This window comes from Condylura cristata, unplaced genomic scaffold (assembly GCF_000260355.1).
Source record: "Condylura cristata isolate star-nosed mole 26May11 unplaced genomic scaffold, ConCri1.0 scaffold00042, whole genome shotgun sequence".
NCBI lineage: Eukaryota > Metazoa > Chordata > Mammalia > Eulipotyphla > Talpidae > Condylura > Condylura cristata.
The window spans coordinates 2,536,686-2,561,210 of NW_004567143.1; the positions used below are offsets into that span (position 1 = coordinate 2,536,686).

Consider the following 24,525-nt stretch of genomic DNA (forward strand, 5'->3'; position numbering starts at 1 on the left):
TTATTTTTTGTTGTCGTTGTTTCATTCTGAAGATAACTGGGGAAGACCTGGTGCCCACGTGTCTGGGTGCAGGCAGGTGCGCTCTGGTCCCGGAGAAAAGCGAGTGTTCAAGGGCAGCCCAGAGACAGGGTGCTGCCAGAAGGGGCAGACTGGCAGCTCTTGCTTCTCAAGAAGCTCGCCGGTGTTATTCTTAATAATAACTTGGTCATTGAAGCCAGTGGGAACATTGGTCTCAAGCACCCCCTCAGTAAATGAAGTGAATCGACCCGTTTCAGTAGTGCTCTTCTCCCTCTTCAGCGCCTCCATTTCTGCTGCTGACACCGTATTTCCCTTTTTCCTTTCTCCCTGTCTCTGTCCTCCATTTTTCCGGTCATCTGCTCCCCTCACCTTCACCACTTATTTCATATGATGTGCAACTCTGTGCACATATCAGTAAATTAGAAAGCTTGATACTGAAGCTTCTAGTAAAATACAGTATTAATGCAACGTGCCCTGTTGTCACACAACAGAGAGTTTCCTATTACATAAACGCTCACTCTCCATGTAGGTGAAAAACTAAAATAGCTTTACAAAAGAATTGCAAGTAAAATGTTGTGTTGTGATACAATTTTTTTAAAGATTTATTTATGCATACAGAATTGGGATAAAGCCAGAGGTGTGGGGGTGCAGGGAGGGTTGATGAGAGGATCCACCAGAGACAGAGTGGGGAGCAGACAGGTGGATCTACTGAAACACACTGCTGGGGGGACAGGAGGTCCGCGCCCTGTGGGTCCCTCCCTGGCTGGGCATGGAACTCGTGCTGCAGTGGCTGTGATAGCTTCATAGTGCTGTGTTTTAACCCGCTGTGCCAACCGGGAAGGCCCACAAATTCTTTCTAAGCATTTTATATCCACTATTTTTTTTTTCTCAAAGATAGACTTTTCAATAATGGTGAGAATGCAGAAATAAAAGTAAAGAACAACAAACATATATTTTCATTTAGTTCCTTTACAATGCATTTGCCAAATACAAATTTCATAATGTATATAAAAATAGCCCCCATGTACAAATATATGATGGGTTTTTATCAAATACTTATTTAACTCATGAGGAAACCTGAAGAATTATAGAACTGGTTCAAAAAGTAAAAGGATAGAAAACTATATATGGTTAGTGAAAAAATGTCATAACAAGCTAGGCATAAAATTGCTTAATGTTGTATAAGACACTGAATCTGTAACAACCATTGTTTATATTGGACAGAAACAACAACTGCTCTAGAGAAACACCATTTGCAATATGCTAATCGTCTATAAATATGCATCTACGGTGAGCTGGGTCCAGTGCACTTACACTAAGATTAGAGAAAAAAAGGTATTTTCCTAAAAATCAATGACTTAGACAGGGTTGTTTTTTTTTTGTTTTGTTTCATTTTTGTTTGTTTATTTTGACAGTTCCTTCTAGTATGGTCACTCAGTATTCTTTTACATTAATTTCAATTTTTTGACAATTTTTCTTAGTGTTCTCTGAATGTAAGCCCTGGAAAATCAATGGAAGAAAAGTCACACTAGTCAGGTAAAGTGTTTCCCAGCAAGGTACAGTGCTGATGCACAAGCTTGCTTGCTTCTCTTGAACTTGCACCCAAGTGAAGAAAACTGTTTGCACTCCTGGTCCTGTGCCAGACACTTCCGGTGGTTCCTTCTTGCCATAAGTTCTAAAGCCACTGCTCACACTTCCTTGTTCCCAGTGCACACTAGTTTTAACTCAGGGATTGCTTGTGTGAGGTAGGGAGGAAAGAGTGAGATAGGGAGGAAAAACAAATGGAAATCTTGGTTTCTTATTTTTTGGAAAAATTCTGCTTTACTTGATTGGCAGCCTGGTATTATGTTCATATTTACTTTTGACACAATAAGAGTAGTTTTAATTTAAAATTGTCGTTGGAGGGCTCTCCCTGGTGGCGCAGTGGGTTAAAGCACAACACTAAGAAGCTAAAGCAACTTGCGCGTGAGTTCAATCCCCGCCTGCCCCGGAGGAGACCACATGGCGCGGCAGACCTCTCCTGACCCGCCCGCTGCTCCCCTCAGCAGTGTACTCCATAGATCTGCCTGTTCTGTTCCCCACTCTGTCTCCGGTGAATCCTCTCACCGCCCCTGCATTCTGGCCTGTACCCCAGTTCTGTATGCACACACACACACACACACAAAATTGTCACTGTAAACCCTTATACTTAAAAAACAATGGCTACATATAACTGCAGGTGGTTCTCTAAGGGGGGGGGATCTGATTCAGTGAATCCAATAGCAGTATATTTGGATAGCAAGGTCTAAGGAAATTATACAAGAATAACATGTTTGGGCCTTCCTGGTGAACTGGGAGTTAAGTCTCATCTCATTTCTATCACCACTGTGGCCTGAGTTAGACCTCTGGCCAGGGAGCTGACCCACATATGGTGCAGCAGACTTCTCCTGTCTCACCCACTCCTCCCCTCAGCAGTGTATTTCAGTAGCTTCACTCTTCACTCCACTCTGTCTCTGGTGAATCCTGTCACACCACCACACCTCTGGCCTACCCCCCAGTTCTTGTATGCAAAAATAAGTAAATAAAAATTAAAAGAATAACATATCTTCTAAATTTGCATAAGCTAAAGACAAGAAGTATGCATGAACCTGCTAGTTACTTTGACTATTAGGAAACCCCTTTAATAAAGAATTTAAACCTTTGTCTTTCAAATAACAGACAAGAGTACAACTGTCACTACTGCCACACAAATTATAATTATTTATATAATTACCAGTTGGAGGTCAGCTGCCTTGTTTTGTTTGCATGACCTAAAATTACCCATCTCCATGTATTATGTTTAGTTGAGTAAATAATGCATCATAAAAGTAAGGTACTTTATTAAAAAATTATGCAAATTTTGTTGTAATTACAATAACTCCTATATGTTCTAAATTATACTGGGAATTTCTTGGTCAATTGAAAATTCACACTTAAGAACACTCCTAGCACTTTAAAATATATTTCAGAGGAAGTAAGTATTTTCTGTCCTGTCTAGCCCGCTAAAGCTAAATGTGGAAATACATTTCTAAACGTTCCTTATTCTGGTGTGGAGCTGTCTTCTATACCGTTTGACTTCCTAACCCCCAGCAGAGGCAGGTGATAGTTGACAGAATGCCAGTTGTCATGGGAGGGTCTGTTCCCCTGATGGTGTCTCACAAGGTGAGAATACTATTTTAAAACTTTACAAAACAAAACACCTAACTCCAAAAAAACAGAACCAATAGCAATACCTATGTACTTTTTCTAGAAAGCTTTTCATTTTATAGGTCGGACTTTAGAGTTTAGTATAATAGATGAAGTTGCCAATAATGGGATATTTATCATGATGTTGGTATTAACATATTATTTTCAATTTGTTGATTTTACATTTAATGATCATTTTTCTTAACACATGTAAGGCAGAAATTCAGATTAAAGGAATGAAGATAAATAAAAATGGTCAGGCCTCCCAGGTGGCAGAAGGGATTACATCTCAGCGCTAGGAAGCTATTGGCAGCCACTGTAGCCTAAGTTCAATTCCCTGGCCCGGGAGCTGACCCTGATGAAGAGACCTCTCCTGTGTTGCCTGCTGCTCCTGTCAACAGTGTATTTCAGTAGATTCACCTGTTTTACTCTCTACTCTGGCTCTGGCCTGTACCCCAGTTCTTGTATGCATAACTAAATAAAAACAAGTTTTTAAAAAATATTGGTCAGCCCTTTTTGGCATGTTTCACCCATAATCTGAGAACAAAAGAGTGTGTACACCTTATACTACAAATGAAAGTCTCTGTCTAGTAATGGTGTTTCTGAACCAGAAGGACTCACATCCAAGTGCAGTCACAATAGAGCTGTACAGGAAGGCTTTGGTGATGGAGGTGTTCAGTGATAGATAGGATTTAGGTGGGATGACTGAAATGGTCAGAACCAGGACATTTCTGGCTATAGCAGGTAGCATGAGAAGAGGTTTCATGAAACCCATAGGCCAGCTGGTGCTGAAACAATGCGAGTGGCGGAGTGCAGACAAGACAGGTCTGGGCAGCAGGTGATGGAAGAGGGCTGGAAGAAGTGGGCTTTGCAAGTGCCGCATTCGCCGTGACCCCAAATCCCAGACTGGGTTTGTCTTCTTCTTAATGCTACACTTGATACAATCAGCAACACACCACTGAAAACTTTTGAATATTTATATAAACTGTTTTAGAATATTTTACATGACCTATTTTAGAATATTCTCCTGTTCTATGGGCTTCATTAAGGTAGTGTGAAACTGGAGTTTGAAAGCCTAATTAAGATGAATATAATAACGCTGCAGAGAGAAGATAGTGTTGAAAGGGGCTGGCTGGAGTGATGGATGTGGGCATGCCTGTGTTGACCTTGTTTATTAACTGTTGTATTAGAGCACCGCAATGTCCCTGGTTCAGGTTCTTTTGATATATGGAGTTGTGCCTTGAGTTGACCCATTTAGAGTTGTCATTGGGAGGAGAGGACAGCCCGAGGCATCCTTCTGCATTACCAGTGCATTTGTTGTCGTTACTCAAATGGACCCAAGGGCCATTTTTGAGGGGAAATGCAGAGCAGTGGGCTGGTGCAGTACTTGCCAATAATAGCCGAGGAATATGGTGTCTTCACTGCCAGGCTTTCTAAACAGTATTGCCTTAAAAACCGACCTTAGCTGTGCCAGGGCTGGGCAGATCGAGCCTTGCTGCGGACTCAGATCAATGACTTCACTACAGCAAAAACCTGGGAAAACAGAGGAAAACATGGCAGGGGCACACTTGCCAGAGATCGCTGACCTTGGGTGTCAAAGAGAATACAATGCATGTTCTTAGAGATAGCCTCACTGCAGTGCATTTCAGGTTGTCCTGGACAGTGCTTTATGATTTAAAACAAATGAGAGAACCAGAGAATCCAGCTAGTGCCCAGGTTTACAGATGCGAAATTTGGATGAGAACTGTAAAATGATTACATGACATAGTGCGTCATTCAAGGTCAAGGTACATTCAGAAGTTCTAGGACCTGATCTTTTGTCTTAATAGTCCAACATACCCCCTGTTGTTTTTAATTTCACATCCTGTAGGGACAATTATTTTAAAGGTGTGAGTGAAATCTTTAGCCTTGATCAGTTCTCACTCATATTTTTTCTTTTGTTTTATCGATTCTCTGTATGCCATGTTTTCCAGACCACTGCAATGTAAGACTGATGTAAAATGCAGTAGGACTATAATTTCCAGGGGCTGGATATCACATTTCTAGCAATTCATTCTGAAGTCAATATTGTCATGTTTCTCCTTCACAGCTGGCCAGGTGGTAGCACAGGGTCATTTGGGGTTAAGGAGAAACTTTTCCAACCAATAGTTTCTTAACGTTAATACTTGCCTTTCCCTCTTGGTTTAATTCACCTCAAACATTAATTATTTTCACTTAAATTTATGAAATTTGCTCTCATTCTGTCTTGTATTACATTTATGCTTGAGGCACAAAACATTGGATTTCTCTCCTCTTTCTTCCCCTTGAAAATTTGACAGTAGTGTCTCAAAGGCCTCATCCTACATAGATGAATGTTGGTCTTGCACGTCCAGGGCTGAGAAAGGCGCTGTCCAGCACAGCATTGCTGATAGTAGCCCTGCTGACAGGGCACGTTAATGACTACACTGAGTGTGACTGTACAACCCGATTTTCTCACCTTTTTGCACAAAGATTAATGCATTTTTAAACCCTCCCTTATTCATATATGGACGAGTCTGTATCCTTTTAAACATTCAGCTGCCTTCCCTGGACCTTCCAGAGTCATATTATTTTTCTTTGTTGCAGGTTGTTGACCAGAACTGCAAACAGTATTCCATGCAAACACTATCTTTTAGTTCAGGGTAATAAAACCTACCCTTCCATTTCCTCAGCCTGGCTTAATTGTAGAGCTTGCTGAGTTTGGCTGCCTGGAATAATTCTCAGTGCCTTCTATATCTGTTCTCAGTTGTAACAATTCCACCCTTCCAGAAATACAAATTTGGAAAGCCTCTCTCTCTCCACCCCTTAGCAAATCACCATAAATTGATGATGTTAAAAGCCCATTTTCCATGGCTGTATATCCATATTTTATTGTATAATCTTACCACTGGCCTATATTTTCACAGTATCGAGATGCTTACTTAGTTAGGGTTGTCTAGAAATATAAATCACAAATTGTACATTTAGTGTTTTTTCATTACTGATAGAAATAGTAAATGAGATTCCTGGAGGACTTTAAAAAAAAAAATCTCTCCATTAAGATAACACAATAAACCACTCTACCCATAACAAACTATTTGCAGCAGTCATCTTGTGATTTTAATATTATTTTTTGTGGAATTTTGCCAATGTTTTCTGCTCAAATTGGAAAACAATCAGAGAAAGGATTCTTCTTTGGCCCCATGTGTATTTTTCTAAGCAAAGAAATCAAGCATAATAGTGATTTTCACTTTACATGTTTTTAACTAATGATGTTTGGTAAATGAATTTGGTATTTAAAGCTTCTCCTTTTTCTAATAGAGTCCAGCAGCTTGTTAGCCTTGGATTTGGGAACCATTAATCAGAGCTTGTGCTATTTTGTGGAGACAGTTTGTACAAGTTCACCTGATGCCTGGCTGTTGTAGTTCAGAACTCTAGGTTCTTGACTTAGGATAAACATTTGCATAAAAGAATGAAGTCTTCAGAGCCTTATCGTTTTATTCAACTCTTAGCATATTAAAAGAGGAAACAGACTCAGATGAAAACGAGACAGGGATACATTCAGCCTCTGGAGCGAGAGTTTGCGATTCCACATTTGTCTCTTCCCTTCTACATGTGCCAACATTTGTTTAGAAAGTTTATGCCCTTCTGAGGCAAAAATAATGTCTAAGATGCACATCTCAATAATTCTAGGTGATTATTATAATATTCAGTGTGTATTCTTTTTAACTTGTATTTTAAGATAATTATACTTTACATCTATATATACATTAGATATACATATGTAAAAATAATTTATAGAGATTCCATGTCCCTTTTATTTACTCCTCCCTTCCCCTGCCCCATGTGTGATTCTTGCAAAACTGCACTTTGGTGTCACAATAAGTGTGCAAACCATGCCCCGATCTCATGGGAGCCTCTGCTGCCTGTGTGGTCGCCCCCTGTGCACCCCAGCTCCTCCCGGAGCCCATTTGTGTTCTCATGAGTGGCGTATGTGTGGGTCACTAGGTTTACCCGCTGGGCATCCCCGTTCCCCTCTGTAGCTCTGTGACCAGTAGTCAAGCACGCGGCTTCCGGAGCTCAGCTCTCAGCTGCCCACAGGAGCCACGCCTGCTGCCAGCTGTCTTCTGCTTCCCTTCCCTTCCCTCGAGGGGTACAGTGGTCTTCCTGGTGCCAGCAGGCTTAGATTTCATAGGAAAAATGGTGGAAAAAAATACCGCTACCATACTTTTTTTTTTTTTTTTTCCCTACGTGTGGTTTTCAAACTTGTACCACATGTAGTTAGTGGAGGTGAGCCGGAGCTAAGTTCCTGCCACACTGCCCTCTTCACTTCCCCTAATCTCTTAGCCCGATGCCAGCTGAAATTCAGTTGGGAACACTTGGTCTCATTTAGCTCTTAACAGCAGTGTTTTAGACATAGACTCCATTGTTTTCTTTATAGCCTTATTATGAACACTTAGTGTCCAACATAGAATCCAGAGACAGTCACAAAGCAGCCCATCAGAGGGAAGAAATATATAGTAAAGCAAGGACTGAATCAGAAGTGAAAATAAACCTGGGCTTTCTAAGCACTTTCTACTAATTAAGCTTAAAATTGAATTGAGAATTACATTTGCGTGATGGAAATGTTTTGCATCACAGTGATGAATGTAACACAGATGTATGAGTGGTCAAACTTTGACTCATGCCCCCCTAAGGAGTGGCTATAGAATCTAGTTAAATCAGGATAAAATGGTCTGTAGAGTTTTAGTGCATGATATTAAGCCAATAATAATCTTCTGGCTTGGATGATTAGACTGTTTGTGCACTGTGTTGTCATGGAGAGGGGAGGGTCAGAGTACACAGGCACTCTGTATAGTAGTTTCTGAAGTTACTCTGTTAGTCTAAAGTTATTTCAACAATTTTTTCAAGGTGGAATGGGTTAAGCTATAGATCGCCTATGACTCATTTGGTGTGTATGTGTACATTACCCGGGCATATCAGCTAGCTTAGTATATATGCTAATTTAACATCTTTGGTTCTTCTCACTAAAAAGTCTAAATGTATTTGCATTGCTTGGAGATACTTGATAAATATAACATTGAAGCTAGGCCCTGAACTAAGCATGAAAACTCTATTTATCTGTGTGAAACAGATAAATAGACCAGTTCTACATAGAAATAAATGGCAGTAGAATACTAATATCAGAACTATTTGAGTAAGATAACTAAAGCCCAAAGTCTAACTTTATGTCAGCTTATTAAAGTCATAAATTGCACTAAATCTAAATCACTCTGAAAACCACTTCATAAATGACATATGCTTGCTCCGTTGATTAAATCTCTTGAGAAGATCCATAGTACCTTAGCTAGTATTTACATATTTATATAGAAAAATTACAGCACTCAAAACTGCGTATTTTATTCATATTGCTAGTAAGGGTTAATATGAAAACTGATACATAGTTTCAAACAATACAGAAATTACTACTGGAATGCCTGCTTTCCATCAGAGGTCTGTCTCACTTTACTATAATTTCTTCTGAAAATGCTGTCATTCTAATAGTCTTCCCTCTGGACGCTCTACAAAGGCTCATTCCTAAAGACAACTTGATGAAGTAGAGCAAAGTAGCACCATTTTATTCTCAAAGTAACCTCGTAGCTATTAAAGAAGCTTGCTTTTCTCTTGGACACATTGAAAAGGGCAGATTCAACAGTAAGCTTCCAACTGTTAGTTTCCCTAGAATCTCGGGTTGTGTATAATTGGGTAACAAAATGCATTGCCTATTAGCTTTGTCTCAACCATCAAAAAAGTCAATCCATTAAATTAGTGTAAAGCTGTGTCTATCATATCTGCCTGGTCTAGAGAGAGAAAACTTGCTCTGAATAATGTTTTCCTATAAGTTTAAATCCGAGAGTTTATGGCCCTCCCTGGTGGTGCAGCAGATTAAATTGCAGCACTGCAGGCTGGCTGCAGCCGCTTCAGCACGAGTTCCATTCCCGGCCCAGAGGTGACCAAAACAGGGCACAGCAGACCTCTCCTGTCTCTCCCGCTGCTCCCCTCAGCAGTGTACTTTGTCAGTCGGCCTATTCTGCTCCCCACTCTGTTTCTGGGGAATCCTCTCACCTCCCCTGCACCTCTGGCCTGTACCCCAATTCTGTATGCATAAATAAGCAAATCTTTAAAAAAGTAAATAAATAAAAGTGTGTTGACCCTCAGTGTGCCCTACTTTCTGCCCACCTCAGCCTCTTAAAGTATATTCAGAAATTATTTGAATTCCCGAATTATTCATCTATTTGAAGTCCCGAATTATTCAGTTCAGAAAATGCTCCTATGTATTGGGGAATGTAGGGCAGTTCTGGAAACTACCATTAATAGCACAAGACATGGATCGTTTTTCATTATAAAAGAGAATGAAAGAGCGAAGCTGCTGTGTAGGTTTTCTGTAAATCAGGATCTCAGGTTCTCACTAAAAAGAGTCCTATGTTGTTATACATGACAACAATATACGGAGCATATTTGTTCGCGCAGTCAATTCTGTTAATTTGTTGAAAAGAACCTGTTAAGGGAATCATTTAGCATCCTATAAACAAAACAAAGGGTGCAAACTGTACACATTATTCTTTTCCACTTATTGAGTTGGCGGCAGTGAACACAAAGCAGCCTGCGTGTCTCTTTTGGAGTTAAGTAATTAGTTTCACATAGAATTTGATTTTAATTTAGAGAGATCCCTCTTTGGGTAGTACAGAAAATAAATTGAAGAAGAGAGACTGGAAGCTTGGAGAACATTCAGAGAATGTCAGGGGGGAAGGGTGGCTTGAAATAGGACACTGGCCACAGGAGGGGAAGGCCACTTCGAGAGAGAATGGGAGGTGTGTGAGGAAGGGAGAGGAAAGTTCTAGGTGTGGCAGGAGTTAGCTGAGGGGTGGAGGATGGTAGCCTCAGCCAGAGAGCAAGGGGAAAGTTAAAAATGGAGCAGGTGGTGTGGGTAGAAGGCAAAGATTTCTTACACTGGAAACATCCAGTTCTCCCAATAAAGACGCCTGGCGTGCAGTTAGAGATTCTTCCCTGGAACTTAAATCCAGCGTGGGAGAGACATGGATGTAGGGCGAGCCTCTGATATTTAGACTAGAACAAGATCTCCTGAGAGAAGTCAGAGACAGAACAGAATTTAAATGTTTCCTGCCCCAGAACCAAAAAATGAGAGGACAGCTCAAAGATAAACCTGCAGATTCTCCGTGCTCCAAAGTGGTCCCAGGAAATCAGAATCAAAGAACACCTTGATTTTCACATATTAGTGTAGGAAACGAATAATTGGAGAATAAGGAAAAAGTGGGGGATAAGACTTTATAAAACTGCCACTTCAGAAGGGAAGATCTGGTATTGAGGAGGGCAACATAAGTGACCCTTATGCTTTTCTTGATTTCTCTTTTGCATCAGGACAGTTGATTTGTACCATCAAAAGTACTGAAGAAAGCATTAGGATACAAAAGAACCAAGGGGACCTGGACTAATGAAAAATAGGGGGACGCGGGGGAGGAGGGGGAACAGGCCCAGGCAGGACTTGACCCTCTCTGGACTGTGGAGGGAGCCCCTGATGGCCCAGGTGTGCAGATACTTGCGACATTTCTAGATCGGGCGATTACAGATCAAGCTACCAGGGACGTTTGCATTCAGGCCCTCGTTAAACATTGACTTTCTTTTCTTTGAGTGATGGGGCTGTTACCGGGTGTGTTAGGAAGCTACCAGGCTGTTTTCCACATCGGTCTGCGCCGTCTTTTATTTCCAGGAGGTATGTCCCGCCTTTCTGTCAGGGCCTGGCGTTTTCAGAGAGCTGCTGTGATCTGAGGCATTTGCGAGCCTCCTGATGCCACACCCATTCTCCTTGCGCCTAAACCAGAAGGGCCGATGCGGGTTGCCCAGGAGGAGGAGTCACAGCGACGCCCACGGAGCCCGGCTGAGAAGCCTGGCTTGGGGGAGACCTGTTTCTCTTATAATGAGGAGCAAGCAGATGCACCTGCGTTTTCCCCCAGAAGCGACATTCCCTGTTGTACGGGACTGTAAACTGACCTCTCCCCCAGAAGGAAACAGGTATTTATGGCCACACTACCTGCCCTTCCCTTAAAGAGATCACGCAGAGCTGAACTTCAACTCGCGAGGTGCAGAAACTCAGCAGCCGCTGCGGAATCATCTCCCAGCGTTTGTTAATAGCAGCTTGACGTCCGTCACGTGTCATGTGTATGAGGCACTTTAACAGTGTATATTGTGTTTCTTAGGCCATTTTTGTTAAGTTATATATTTGCAGGATTGTGACCTTTTTTTTTTCTTTTTCATTTTTTAAAATTATTGTAGCATAAAGCTTGTTCATCACATTCAGTTTAGTTTTGATTTCTGTCTCTAGTGTGTTTTTGCCTCATTTCCGATTCTGATCATTTTGTCCTGTCTTCTTGGGAGGTGAGTCACGAGAGTCCTTCCAGTGTTAATGGTCTTACAGCCCATCATAGTTTGCCCCCTGTGATCTTTAAGCTTTCTTCTGGATTGTTTCCACTCTTAATTATTTTCATATAAATTGTGTGATAACTCTGGTCTTGTTTTCTCCTAACTTCTGATTTCCTATAGCTAGGTTAACCATTACTCTTTACTTTTTTCCTTTTCTTTATAAAGAAATCTATATAGTTTTCTGTCTCAGAGCTCCTTTAGGTTGTGAGATCTAAATTTTTTGTAACTGATTTGTTCTCAGTAGACTTAATCACCATTACAAGTTCCTTTTTCTGACCACGATAGTATATTTGTCCCTGTGCAACTCTATTTGAGTTTGCCCAACAGGTGGTTGGTGGGATAATTAAGATTAATAGTTTAAACTCAAACTTTTTGTTTTTTAATGTGGTCACATTTTAGTCCATATAAGTGAATTACTTTGAAGTTACACTTCAAACCCTTGGTGGGAACGTGAGGGAGGATGCTAGTCCCTGCATCACACACAACATCCTTCTGACTTCTCTGTATTTTCTCCAGACTGATAAATTATATGCTTCAAGGGGTGACAAAATGCTTTCCCAAAGTTTATTGGATTTTAAACCCAAGTAGCTGAAATTCTCCTGGTGATTGTAGATTTTTGCCTCAGATGTGAGTTGAAAGGACAATTTATTCATTGGAGAGATTCTCTTAGCTCAGGGATTGGCAAGTGATACACATGAACTAATTGTCATCCACAGCAATTCTGTTAACATCTGTGAGCTAATAGGTTTTCACATTTCCCAAACTTTGTTTAAAAAAAAAAAATTAAAGAGCAGAAAAAGAAAAAGGCCATCAGCTGTGAGATAAAGCAGCCTGGAAGCCTCAAACATTGCAGTTTACCAGGCAACAGAAGTTTGTCTTCATCTCTCACACTGTTAATCCTCTGCTCCTGCTACAGGAAATATGGAGCAGATGTGGCATGAGACTTTCAGTTCTGACACTATCAATACTTGCTTATTCTAAAATAGCATTCTGAGCAACTCAGAATTTTTTGAAAAGTTCTAAGTGTGCTGTGTGTTTGCACAATTTATAGGACTCGCTCTAGGAGAGCAGAGGCCCAACTGTTCATAACACCTCTAATTTTAACAAAGCAGAAAGTTCCACAGGTTACATGAGTACTCTGTTAGTAACATCGACCACAAGAGAAACTTCTAGTAACATCGACCACAAGAGAAACTTCTTCTGCACATTTGTACCACTCACAGCTGGCAAAGCAGATTTCATATATGTGACCTGTAGTTCACAAACTTCCATAATGGATTTTTCTGTCTGATGTGATGCATTTGGCTGGTGTCTTCATGTGGCTGTTAAATAGACTGCCACGTGACATTTGTTTAAAGGAAGGTTGCATCTTAAAGGACATTGGTCTATGTAAGAAGGATTCAAAATTATCTTAGCTTTTCAGTTTTTTTGATGCAGAGGTGTAGATCTTAAAGATGCCATAAGAATCAGCTGTGTAAGTGACTTTGATTTCATCAAAGTGTTTGAAAGAGCTTACAGGGCTAATGACCACAGTTAAGGCTACAATTTGGGAAACTGAGAATAGAAAAGGATAATTGTGTCAAAATTTCAGAAACAAAAAAAAAGGGGAAGATGTGTTGTTTCAGAAGTCAAGTGCACATTTCAGCTGAGGTAGAAAAAACTACTAAGTGTTGCATTTAATATTCAGATACACAGTGACAAACATCACTGTGTTGTCTGACTAGAAGAAATGTTTTCCCAGATGAAGATTCGATATTCAAGCAGAGGTCAGCATCACAGTGGGTAAACTTATTCTATGATGATGAAATGGCAACTGCAGAACATGTAATTGTACCCCTCATCTCTCCCTTCAGCACTCTTGGTATTAGCCAAAACTCTTACTTCCTTAAAAAATAGATAAAGGAGGAAATTGGCTACATGACAGAAAAAGCAAGAGGTTTTCCCCAGTGCATGGGTCTGTGGACTTAGATGCTGCATCAGGGCCCTCACTTGGGGCCTCTTGGCCTCCCTCTGAGGTGTCCCTTTATGTCAGCAGAGCAGCCACAGGAACTTGTGGACAGAGGGCCTCAGTCCCCAGTAGTTTTGTGACAGGGCAGCCCAGAGTGGACTGGGCCGCCTGTCTGTGGGCCTCACCCACGCTCGCAATTCGGGTGTACTGCAGGGACACACAAAAGGGTCAACAACGGGTTTATTTACAGAAGGGGAAAGGAGGTATAGGAAACAACACAGGGAAAGAGAGCAGGATACAAAGTCACTGGAACACCTTACCGGCTAGGCTGACTGAGCACGCCGAGTCACGCGGCCCAGAGAGCTGTTTCCCAGAGGGAGAGAGCCGCAGTCACGTCCTATTTATCCCCCAATGTCCCAGCATTCCTGCTAGCTCCGCCCTTGGGTCCGCCCAGTTCTCTCCCTGGTGCTGCTGGGAGTTGTAGTTTCCCATCACTGGAGTAGGGGTAGAGTCTGAAAGACTCTGCAGAGTTCCTTTAGGACATCCTTCCCCTTAACGTCTGGGGCTTTGTTTCGTGTCCTGGTTTCATGTGGCTGGAGTCCCGGGTGTAGACCTGTCTGTGCCCCCTCTCCGCACTCACTGCCTCACTCCCTGAGCTCGGGCCGCCTGTCCCTGGTGATCCACCTGCTGCCACGCGACTTTCATGCCAGGTGGTCTCTGCTTTCTCCTGGGAACTTCCCCTTAGTCATGGCAGAATGTTAGGGCCCCAGCTTAAAAGTCTTATCTGTGAAATGTCTTGCTTAAAGCTCTCATGGCTTTCTAGCCTGGGATGGGAAGTGCTCCTGGGACCTCGCTGTGGCCTCCATCTCTCCAGCATCAAGCCTGGTCTTTAAAAAGCAGGCAACAGCCCCCCCTCCACCCCCAAGTAGCGCAGCGGCCTAACACTCAGCACTGCAAGTGAGCAGCTGCTGCTTTAGTGCGAGTTCGACCCCCACCCAGAGGTGACCCACAGGGCGCGGCAGACCTCTCCTGACCCGCCCTCTGCTCCCCTCAGCTGTGCGCTTCATTGATCTGCCTTTTCTGCACCCCGCTCTGTCTCTGGTGAGTCCTCTCACCACCTCTGGCCTGCCCCCAGTTCTGTATGCATAAATAAGTAAATCTTAAAAAAGAAAAAAACTAGAAGTGCCTACCAAAAATAATTACATTCTTAAGAACAAACAAACAAAAAAGCAGGAAACATGGGTGATTGCATGTGGTGTGACGTAAACCCCCGTCACAGAACCCACCTCGGCCTCGGTGCCAGCCGTGTGGCTGACCCGGAGGGAGGGCTGCAGGGAACCCGGGCCCAGGTCCAGATGGGCTTGCGCTCAGACGCAGGCGGGGGAGCGCGGCCCTCTGTTGAATTGCTAGTGGCCTGGAGCATGGTGAGGGCCACTCTGGGCGCGCAACGCGTGTTCTGCCCCCGGCATTTCCCTGGAACTTAACCCCCCTCTTCCTTTTCTAGGCCTTCCCCGGGAACACCAACTCCGACGGCGTGGCCCGGCACGACCTGCAGCACCCGGTGGTGGCGCGCTACGTGCGGGTGGTGCCGCTGGACTGGGGCGCCGAGGGCCGCATCGGGCTGCGGGTGGAGCTGTACGGCTGCGCCTACTGTGAGTACCGGCCGCGTGCAGGGAGGTCGGGCTGCGCGTCGCCTTCCTGCGGGGAACCGCCGGCCGGCCGCGTTCTGTGGAGAGGTGCGAGGGCGGTGCACAGGCAGCTCTCCCGGGAGAGCGCGCACCTGGGCGGACACCTGAGGCAAAGGATTCGGGAAGGGACCTCAAAGACAAAGCAGCAGAGCTGGATAAGACGGCCTGGCAGCTGGGGAAGTAGTTAGCCCGTGGAAGCAGACGTGTGGCATCATCACGCCCCGCTTGACTCTGTCGGGGCTGGGGGCGGGCACGTGGTCGACCTTACGGCCAGTCCCCTTGGGCGTCTTTAAAGTCAAGCACTGAGTTTTCATGAGTCAGTTATATTTTATATGGTTGTAAGTTTTGTTTGCTCCTTTTCCAAGTTTACTTGGTTAGCGAGAATACTTCTTTCCCATCATCTTGTTTTAAATCTGTATGTATTTTTAATTTAAATGCATTATGCACTGTGTGTGTGTGAGAGAGAGAGAGAGACAGAGAGAGACAGAGAGATAGAGACAGAGAGAGAGACAGAGAGATAGAGAGAGACAGAGAGAGAGACAGAGAGACAGAAAGACAGAGAGACAAAGAGAGAGAGAGACAGAGAGAGAGAGACAGAGAGAGAGAGACAGAGAGAGAGAGACAGAGAGAGATGATGCATTCCAGTGCATGGATCTGACTTTTGCTGTATCTGTCCTTTCTGCTCGCTTTTGCCCACGGTGCTGGTTTTCTCCTCCTCCTGTTCTTTTCCTTTCTCCCCGTCTTCCCCCTTCTTATCCTTCTTTCACCGGCCCTGCTCATCTTTATCCTTGTGCTTATCCATCCTTCACTGTGACCTTAATGTTTTCAAGCCTTTTATCTAGCACTTCTTTTAGGCCAAGGTAAATGATGAATTCTTCTGGAGAGGATTCATCTTTGCTTTTTCGTTTCTGGGAAGGTGCTACCAGCTCAGAATGGCTTTAAATGTTGCTTGTGTTTTATTTAGGCTGCTAGTTAATGTAAATTTCATCTCCAAACATGTGATTTGCCAGCCCTGCTATTACAACATGAATTCTCTGGTAAAATGTTTTCTGCTCCTTCCAGTATTTTTTTCTTCCTGTTTTTGCCAATTGGCCAGGGAAACAGGGATGCAGGATAGGGACAGGAGGGAGATGAGGCACCAGCTGTGTGCTGGAAGTTTGCTAATGGGTTCCTCCTACAGCCCCAGAACAGTCATGCCTTCCTAGAACCAGAAAATGACAAATGCTTTAATGGCCAAACTTTTTAAAGTTAACCAGACTCTGGTGGTTCATAATAAAATATATATAAAGCTTCTACCCTGTATGAATCTAATTGTGGAGACTGGTGAGAATAGTTACAAGAACTATCCAAGTACCATCATTAGCTGTGGTCAGTGCTGCTAGGTACAGAATAAATAGTTACTGTGAAGGGGCCGTGGAGACCATTTATGAATTTCTATGGGCGTTTATTTTATTTGATGGTCACTTTATTATAGCAAAGATAATGAGCAGAGAGACACACATGTAGTTTTCCAGAGAATGTAAGCCTCCCGGAGGAAGCTTTAACTTTGCAGGACAGACCTAAAAAGAGCCCAACTTACATTTGCATCTGCTCTCGTCCTTTCTGGTCAGGTGCCCAGGTGCGCGTCACCCCTTGTTCACACATGTTTTTGATGACAGTACCATGATGGGAAGGCCAAAGTAAATGTGATACTTTTGTTGAATGACTGATTTTTTTTTTTTAAGAAGCATATTCTGCTGTCAATAAGTGAAAAGTAGGTAACACTCTTCATGGAAATGGCCACATATAATCCCTTGCGTTAATAATTATTGATTGAGTACTTTTTAGGGGTCATGAAACTTACTAATTATTAGTCACAGCACAGTGAATAAAGAAAGCATGGCTTGAGAGACAAATTGGGGCGATTAAACTGGTGCTTATTACAATGCAAATGGTGAAAGCTGACATTCCCCAGGGGCACTGGCCTGAGCAGTGGGGCTGGGAGGAGGCAGGTGTTTCGGTGCCACTGCACAGATGCTCCCACTGCGCTGCCCTCCTGCTCCTTCATTTTTTTTTAAGGTTTATTTATTTGTGCATACAGAACTGGGGTGCAGGGGGCAGTGAGAGGATTCACCAGAGACAGAGTGGTGAGCAGAACAGGCACATGGACGAAGTACACAGCTGAGGGGAGCAGCGGGAGAGGTCCACGGGGCCCCGTGGGTCACCTCTGGGGCTGGGAATTGAACTCTCACTGAAGTGGCTGCGGCTGGCTAGCAGTGCTGTGTCCTAACCCGTTGCGCCACCAGGGAGGGCCCTCTGCCCCTTAATTCTAAGGAAGTGAACTTTCTTGATCAATAATAGGTCAATGAAGGAAGTATATTGACACGCCATCCCACCCTTCCCTGTTACTATTTACTTCTTGAAGGTAAAAATTCGCCTGATTTTTATCCCCCTAAAATTTTTCAGTTGCCTACAAATGGAATGATAACATACCTACAACTTTCCACCTATCTTCATTTGTTCACAGTAACATTTGTGAGGCTCTTTAAAGGTATTCATTCATTTTCAAGAGTATTGTTCTGCTGTATGAATAGTCTACGGGTGTCGATTCATTTCCTGTCGAAGAGCATCTGAGCAGTTTTGAGGTTTTGACTGTCTCAGAATCGCTGTGAACAAGTCTCCCGGGCCTAAAACTAGAAAGGGGATGTTGCATATCATATCCCAATTGGGCCTATCTGGAGGTTCAATTTCTGCCCATGACAGACATCTCCTAAGTTGGTTGTTTTGATTTAGTCTCCCAAAAGGGCTACACTTGAGTTCTGTCACATCCTGCACAAATTTAAACTTCCAGGGTTCTCAGGTCTCAGCCCTCCTGGTAGGTATTCGTTCTGCTCTGTCATTTTGGTTTTAATGATCCTTTTTCTGATGTTGAATGAGGTGGTGCTGACCGGCCTTCTGTGTCCTCTTTGTTTTGAGATGGTTCGAGAATCTTGTCCATGTTTCTATGGGTTGTCTTTTTAAACGTATTCCTACTGTTATAGAAATAGCCACCTTTCCCCATATTCTCATTGTGATAGTGAGACTTTTATTTTAGTTTTGAGATGACTTTTCTTAAAAATAACCATTTTAAAACCAACCCTGCCCTTGAGGTTATTTTAGAACTCACAGGGAATTGCAAAAACTTTCCCAAAAGGCACCTATTTGTCTGACTCAAGTGTGGCTTAAAATCGAGTGTCTTCTATCATTCTAACATGTACATTTGTGAGGTTTTGAGTTACTGCTGTCATGGACTTTTTCATTAATTCTGGACCGTGACTCTCACCAGACAAGAGGGAAAAAATAACTGAAGCTAAATAAATAGGAAGCTAAACTTTTCTAGGGTACAAACTTCTTGGGGATAGATCATGTTTGAAAGAGTATTAATACTTATCCCAATAGATGTTAGTGGAGTAAGTGAGAAATTGGCGACATTAACTAGAACAGAGGTTTGAAAATAGCATTGTAGTAGATTGTGCTAAATTGGATAATAGCACTGTAGTAGATTGTGCTAACTTGGATAATGCTCCCCCTCCATCCCAAGAATTACCAGTCCTGGTTCTAGAACCTTCCTTGATAAGGCAGAGTCTTTGCAAATGCTACTAAGTTAATGGCCTTAACATGTTGATAGAGTTAAAGGCCAGGTGTCAAATTTCCCTTTACCTGGAACAGGTGCTGTCACTGTGCCTCTGAGTCCCAGGCTAACCCTTTCAACTGGTGCCATTGGGAAAGAGAATGTTAGGGTATCCTGCTTGATGTGGGGGCTCCTTCTGCATGCCCCGCCCCCCGGTAGGACCTTCTGGGGAGCACAGACATTCTCAGCAGAGGTAGGCAGAGGGAATTTCACTGATCGAAGGCAGCAGGGCTAGGAAGAGAGGCAGGGGTGGGTGTGATGTGGGGACGAATCAGGGAGTGTCAGCACCAGCAGCGGGGAGGGCGGAGGCTCACTGCATGGGGTGGGGGTGTCTGTCCCGTGGGCACCCATCAAGCTGTCAGAGGTGCCCTCCTCGGTGGTGTAGTCCCAGGACCTGCTAGGGGAGGCCCAACATGACTGACTGACACCATAGATGTCATCATAAATAGTTCATCTAAGCCAGGACTTGGGCTTTGTGTGTGTTTCCGGGCTTGTCTTGAATATAACAGGTACACATATTCCAGTGAATTGGAACTCGTTTTAAACGATGCCGTCTCTCTACCGTTAATGTTCCCTGAGTTTAGTTGGAACAAAAGATACCATTGTTTTTAATACTTAGTAATCATGTTCTATCTCTCCTGACCCAGTCAGCCTTTTCTGCAGACTTCAAGGCTAATCTCGCTGTCCACCGGGGGGACTGTGTGGAGCAGAAGGGGAAGTCTCGGTTCAGTAATTTAAAAACAATCATTATGGCAGCAACACTTAAATGTTCATTTTACACACAAGCCCAACACAGTGTATTGATTAAAGTAGCTCGTGTTTTTGATGACAAACACTAAATTAGTCTTTAACTACAAGACTAAGGTCAGCACCTTGGGAAACCAGAATACATACAACTGAAGTAATTTTTATATATGTCTTCAGTATAGATGAACGATTAATAAAGCCTAGATATTTCATCTGAATCAAATCAGAGTGAAAATGAGTCCCGGCTGGAGGTGGGTGGGGTGGGGGGTGTGGGGGGGGACGAGGTGGAGGAGCGATAAGGACCAGCCAGAGACCACGGCCACGGCCACACCCGTGCTCTGTCCTCCCGTGCTGGCTGCTGACATGCCCTCTCCCAGGACACAGCCCGCTGCCCAGCTCTCGGGTCCTGCGCCCGCAGATACGGCCACGTGTGTGGCTTCGCTTGCTAGGGCTGTTGTGACAAAGCACCACACATTATGTGACTTCAGGAGGCAGGAATTTATTCCCCCCCTGTTCTGGAGGGCGGGATCAGAAGGAACCACTGGCGGCTCCCAGGGGAGACCATCCCATGTGGCGGGCGCTCCCTGGCTGTGTGGCTTCCTCCCGCTCCCTCCTCTGCACGTGGCCTTCTTCCTGCTGTGTGTGTGTCTGTGTCTTCACGTGGCCTCTGGGGAGCAGCAGCCCCAGGGTGCTTCCCGCTGCAGCCTCATGCTGTTTCAGGGTAGACACGAATTGGTAGCATCATTCAGTGCACACGCACACACACACACACACACACAGGCGTGTGTATATTAAGCACAATACAACACAACAGATATTCTTTAACATTAGTAACCATTTCTGTGTTGATCCATTTAGCTGAGCAGAGAACTAAAGCACAGTTCTGTAAGTCAGCCATGTTTTCTGTTTCTGTCAGGCATTTCATTCTGCATATTAGAAAAGGGTCCAGCACACGGGTACTTTGTGTTCATGACTTTTTGTGCTTATCTCTCTCTCTCTCATAGACACTCAGAGTAATAGACTCATTATGTTGCAAGGGGTGTCGATATTTGTGTGACACAGATTCATGTGTCTCATTTACATGTATTGAATTTCACTATTTGCAAATCATTTTGCTAATTTGCAACCTAAAATTCACATCCAGCCATAGATGACTTGTGCTTCGGATACTATAGTGGTATCCCACGGCCTAGAGCATTGCTAACTTTAACTAGAGCCCTCTCCCCTTACCTCTGTAGTCTGATTTCCTATTATTTACATGCTCCTTTAGTAGGATAATTCATACTTTCGAAATACATGACACATTTTAACAGTCATCCAAGAGTTCCTCTCTATACCTTCTCCACTGTTCTTCACCTACCACATTTGTCTTAATCTTCCAAGACTCCATTGGGATTCAGTCCACACAAGACTGTTCCGAATTCGGGAGAGGAACCCCATCACTGTTTTCTTTACTCCCATCATACCATGGGAATAAGTCAATGACATTCACTAAATCACCCCTCAGAGCTGCAGACTGTGAGCTGGGGGTGGGGGGGGGACGGGTCTCCACACCACTGTCTTCACCATCAGCATTCTGTTCATTGGCAGATTCACGCACAATGAATGTTCACGGAAACTGAGCTAATGTCCTATGTAATGAATGCAGACCCAGTTTATTTCCTCAGATAAGAGTGACCACTGTTGATGTTGTACATTCTGCTTTCAGAGACTGGATGAGGGCATACAGCATCTTGACATAATTGCTAAACTGATTGTGTTCATAAATGTTCCAGCAGAGCTAAATAAAGCCAAGAACTAACAAAGAAGGATAGTACCTTTGTCATTTAAGTGCTTCTAGACCTTGTATTATTTCTACTTAAGATCATTTAAAATCACAATTTGTGAGGCTATTTTGTGGTTAACATACCTCATGTGTATGGATATTCACATGTACACCTATGTATACATGTGTCAGAGGAAAAAATACAACACTCTTAATTAATTTTGTCTAATTAATGTCAAATAAAATCCATATAAAATAAAATCTAGTCAGTACAAAATAGACTTAATAGTTTTCAGTGCTAAGTTACACATAGTAAAGAGACCCAAACAGGTGCTTTTACTCATGTCTGCATTTCTGAATTAGCAGTAAGAATACTTCTATTGTGGAATAAGAAGAGATACTTTTTTTGGTTTTATTTATTTATTTTTTTGGTAAATACGAGTCTAAAATTATTTTTATAAAATAGGAGGGTAAGCGTATTAAAACAAAACATATACACACATCATGATAATTGGTTGAAGACTGAAAATAATGTAACAGAAAGTCACCGTGATTCAGAACAGCTTAAAAAGAAAGTATTTTTATTAACACAATGAACCATTTGGATACTCGACGAGAACTTTCAAACTACCATCCTCCCAGGAGACTGTCTGCTCAGATCCCTTATTTAACTAATGAGGAAACCAAACTCCACAGGGTTATGTGACCAGCATAAGTGAATTAATTAAGGATCTCAAAATCCTGAGTAAAAATCAAGTGCACTGCTCTCTCTCTGATATTGGTACTTCTTGCCACTAGTTAATTCTTTTCTTCTCCACTGACAAGGATGTTTTATAATCAGATTGATGGTCTATGGGAAATATTACTTTGTAGATCCTAACAACTATTAATATTAGCCCACAGTTTCACTTGCTAAGTTCAGCATGGAAATATCTATGTATTACACAGCTTACATATCCCATAGAAAAATCCAGAGGTTCAGTCTTCCTAATCTGCATGTACGGGCAACTTGTAAATAAACAAATCTTAAGTTTTCTTTGAATTTTGGCACAGAAAGTTTCATCAGTCTCCATTAGGGTATTTCCTTGTAGAATCTCTGTTTGTGAGACATTTTAACTACCACTTACACATAGTTAATCCTTATTTATGTTAGGCAGTTGCAAACAGAATGAAAGGCAAAGTTAAAGCTATACAGTCCGTCAGCATTTCACTTATAATACCTTTTTAATATGTGGAAAGAAGTAAAATTTAAAACACTGCAAATATCTACTAAGAGATTCTTTTATTAGCTTTTATTCTTGAATTGTTAGTCTTAATTATCACCTATTTAAATTAGCTTAGCTTGGGAGAGAAGAACAAATATTTAAAATGGCAGTCATCACCTTCATGAATTAAATGTAGCAATGTAATAAAACAATCATTTGTATGCCAACTCCAATTTTTCTTTAAAGATTTATTTATGTATGCATACATAAATACAGACCAGAGGTGCAGGGGTGGTGAGAGGCTTCACCAGAGACAGAGTGGGGAGCAGAACAAGCAAACTGGCGAAGTACACTGCTGAGGGGATCAGTGGGTAGACAAGAGAGATCGACTGCACCATGTGGGTCACCTCCCTGGTAGGGGTTGAACTTTCACTGAAGCAGCTTCCGCTAGCTTGCAGAACTGTGTCCCAACCTGTTGTGCCACCAGGGAGGGCCCGTGACTCAAAATTTTAAGCGATCCAAGTTACTTGAATATAGCACTAAACATTAGAAACCAGTCATTTTACACACTTTATAATCATTAGACCAGCACCAGACCCTTTATACCTATACTTCAGAAGAATTATCACAGTATTATTGTATACTCCTATTCTGAATGGAAGGTGTACTTATATGCATAATCCCATGCATAGTACAGATTTATGTATATAATATACACATGTATTTTACAGACAGTATCCGTACCAGACATGACGTGTATGTAGTATTTCATATGCGGAAAAGGTAGCCTACTAGTTGCAAGGTGGTGGTCTAGGGGGCGGTCAAGGCAGCCTTGAGCTGCCCTCCCCGAGGGTGGTGCCCTGCAGCCATGTGGGGAGCACCAGCAGCCTGTGCAAGAAGGATGTGGACCACCTGGCCGCTGGCCCACGTCTGGCCCCCCGCTGGGCATGGGCTTCATCCTAATGGCCTCTTCTCACTCCTTCTAGAGGAGGGACTCCAGACCAGGGTCATGGGACGGCTGGTCCGCTGACCCCCTCCCCCCCAGGGACAGCTGAAGATGACAGTGGAGCTGCAGTCGTGTGTGCTCATGGCCCTGGGGGCAGGACACCACCCCTGGGGCCCACGTGAGGCTGAACACGTTCAGCCAGGGGCTTCCCGAACCGGCCGTGGAGCACCAGGAGGCGAGGTGACCCTGGTCTCCACGAAGGTGGAGACTGACTGGTCTGAATAGTGTAGTGGAAGCAGCTCAGAATTCAGCAGATCTTGTGCCTGGCCCTGGGTAGGGAGGGAGCCTGGCCCGGTGTCTTACCCCAGTTCCCAGCTGCGTCACGGCCAGGCCGTTTGAAGCCTTCCGGATTTTCGTCAAGGTACATAAAATGCTGAATCTTAAGTTTGGCCTTATACCCCAGAGTTTTGATGCTGATTTCTGAAATATTTGGTGAAATGAGTGTCTAAGAGGCTAGTCTATAAGTCTCACTGAAGGATCTCCCCTGTCAGTGCAAGTGCACTGTGGGTGTCGCCCCCCCCCCCCGGCCCGCAGCACCCTATTGTCTTCCTCCCCCACTGTGCGCTGGCTTGTCCGTGCCCTGCTGTGCAGCTCCCCACTGACCCCAGCAGCTGAGCATCACGTGAGGAACTCTGGAGACAGATGCAGGATTCATTTAAAAATTTGCTTCACAAGCTACATGCAAAAAAAATGAAACTAGCTCACTCCTCATACCATACACAAAAACCAACTCCAAGTGGATGAAAGACCTGGACATAAGGACAGAAACCGTAAAATACCTGGAAGCAAAGATGGGCCAAACACTACACGACATACACTT

At 43.3% G+C, this 24,525-nt stretch overlaps 1 protein-coding gene across 1 annotated transcript in view; it reads left to right on the plus strand.

The window, feature by feature from the left end:
* CNTNAP2 (contactin associated protein-like 2) overlaps positions 1–24,525 on the plus strand; it is a 1,046,635-nt gene that overhangs the window by 186,580 nt on the left and 835,530 nt on the right. The window contains exon 4 of the mRNA XM_012733843.1: positions 15,150–15,297. Within this exon, the coding sequence (XP_012589297.1) occupies positions 15,150–15,297 (148 nt within the window). The remainder of the gene's footprint in view (positions 1–15,149; positions 15,298–24,525) is intronic.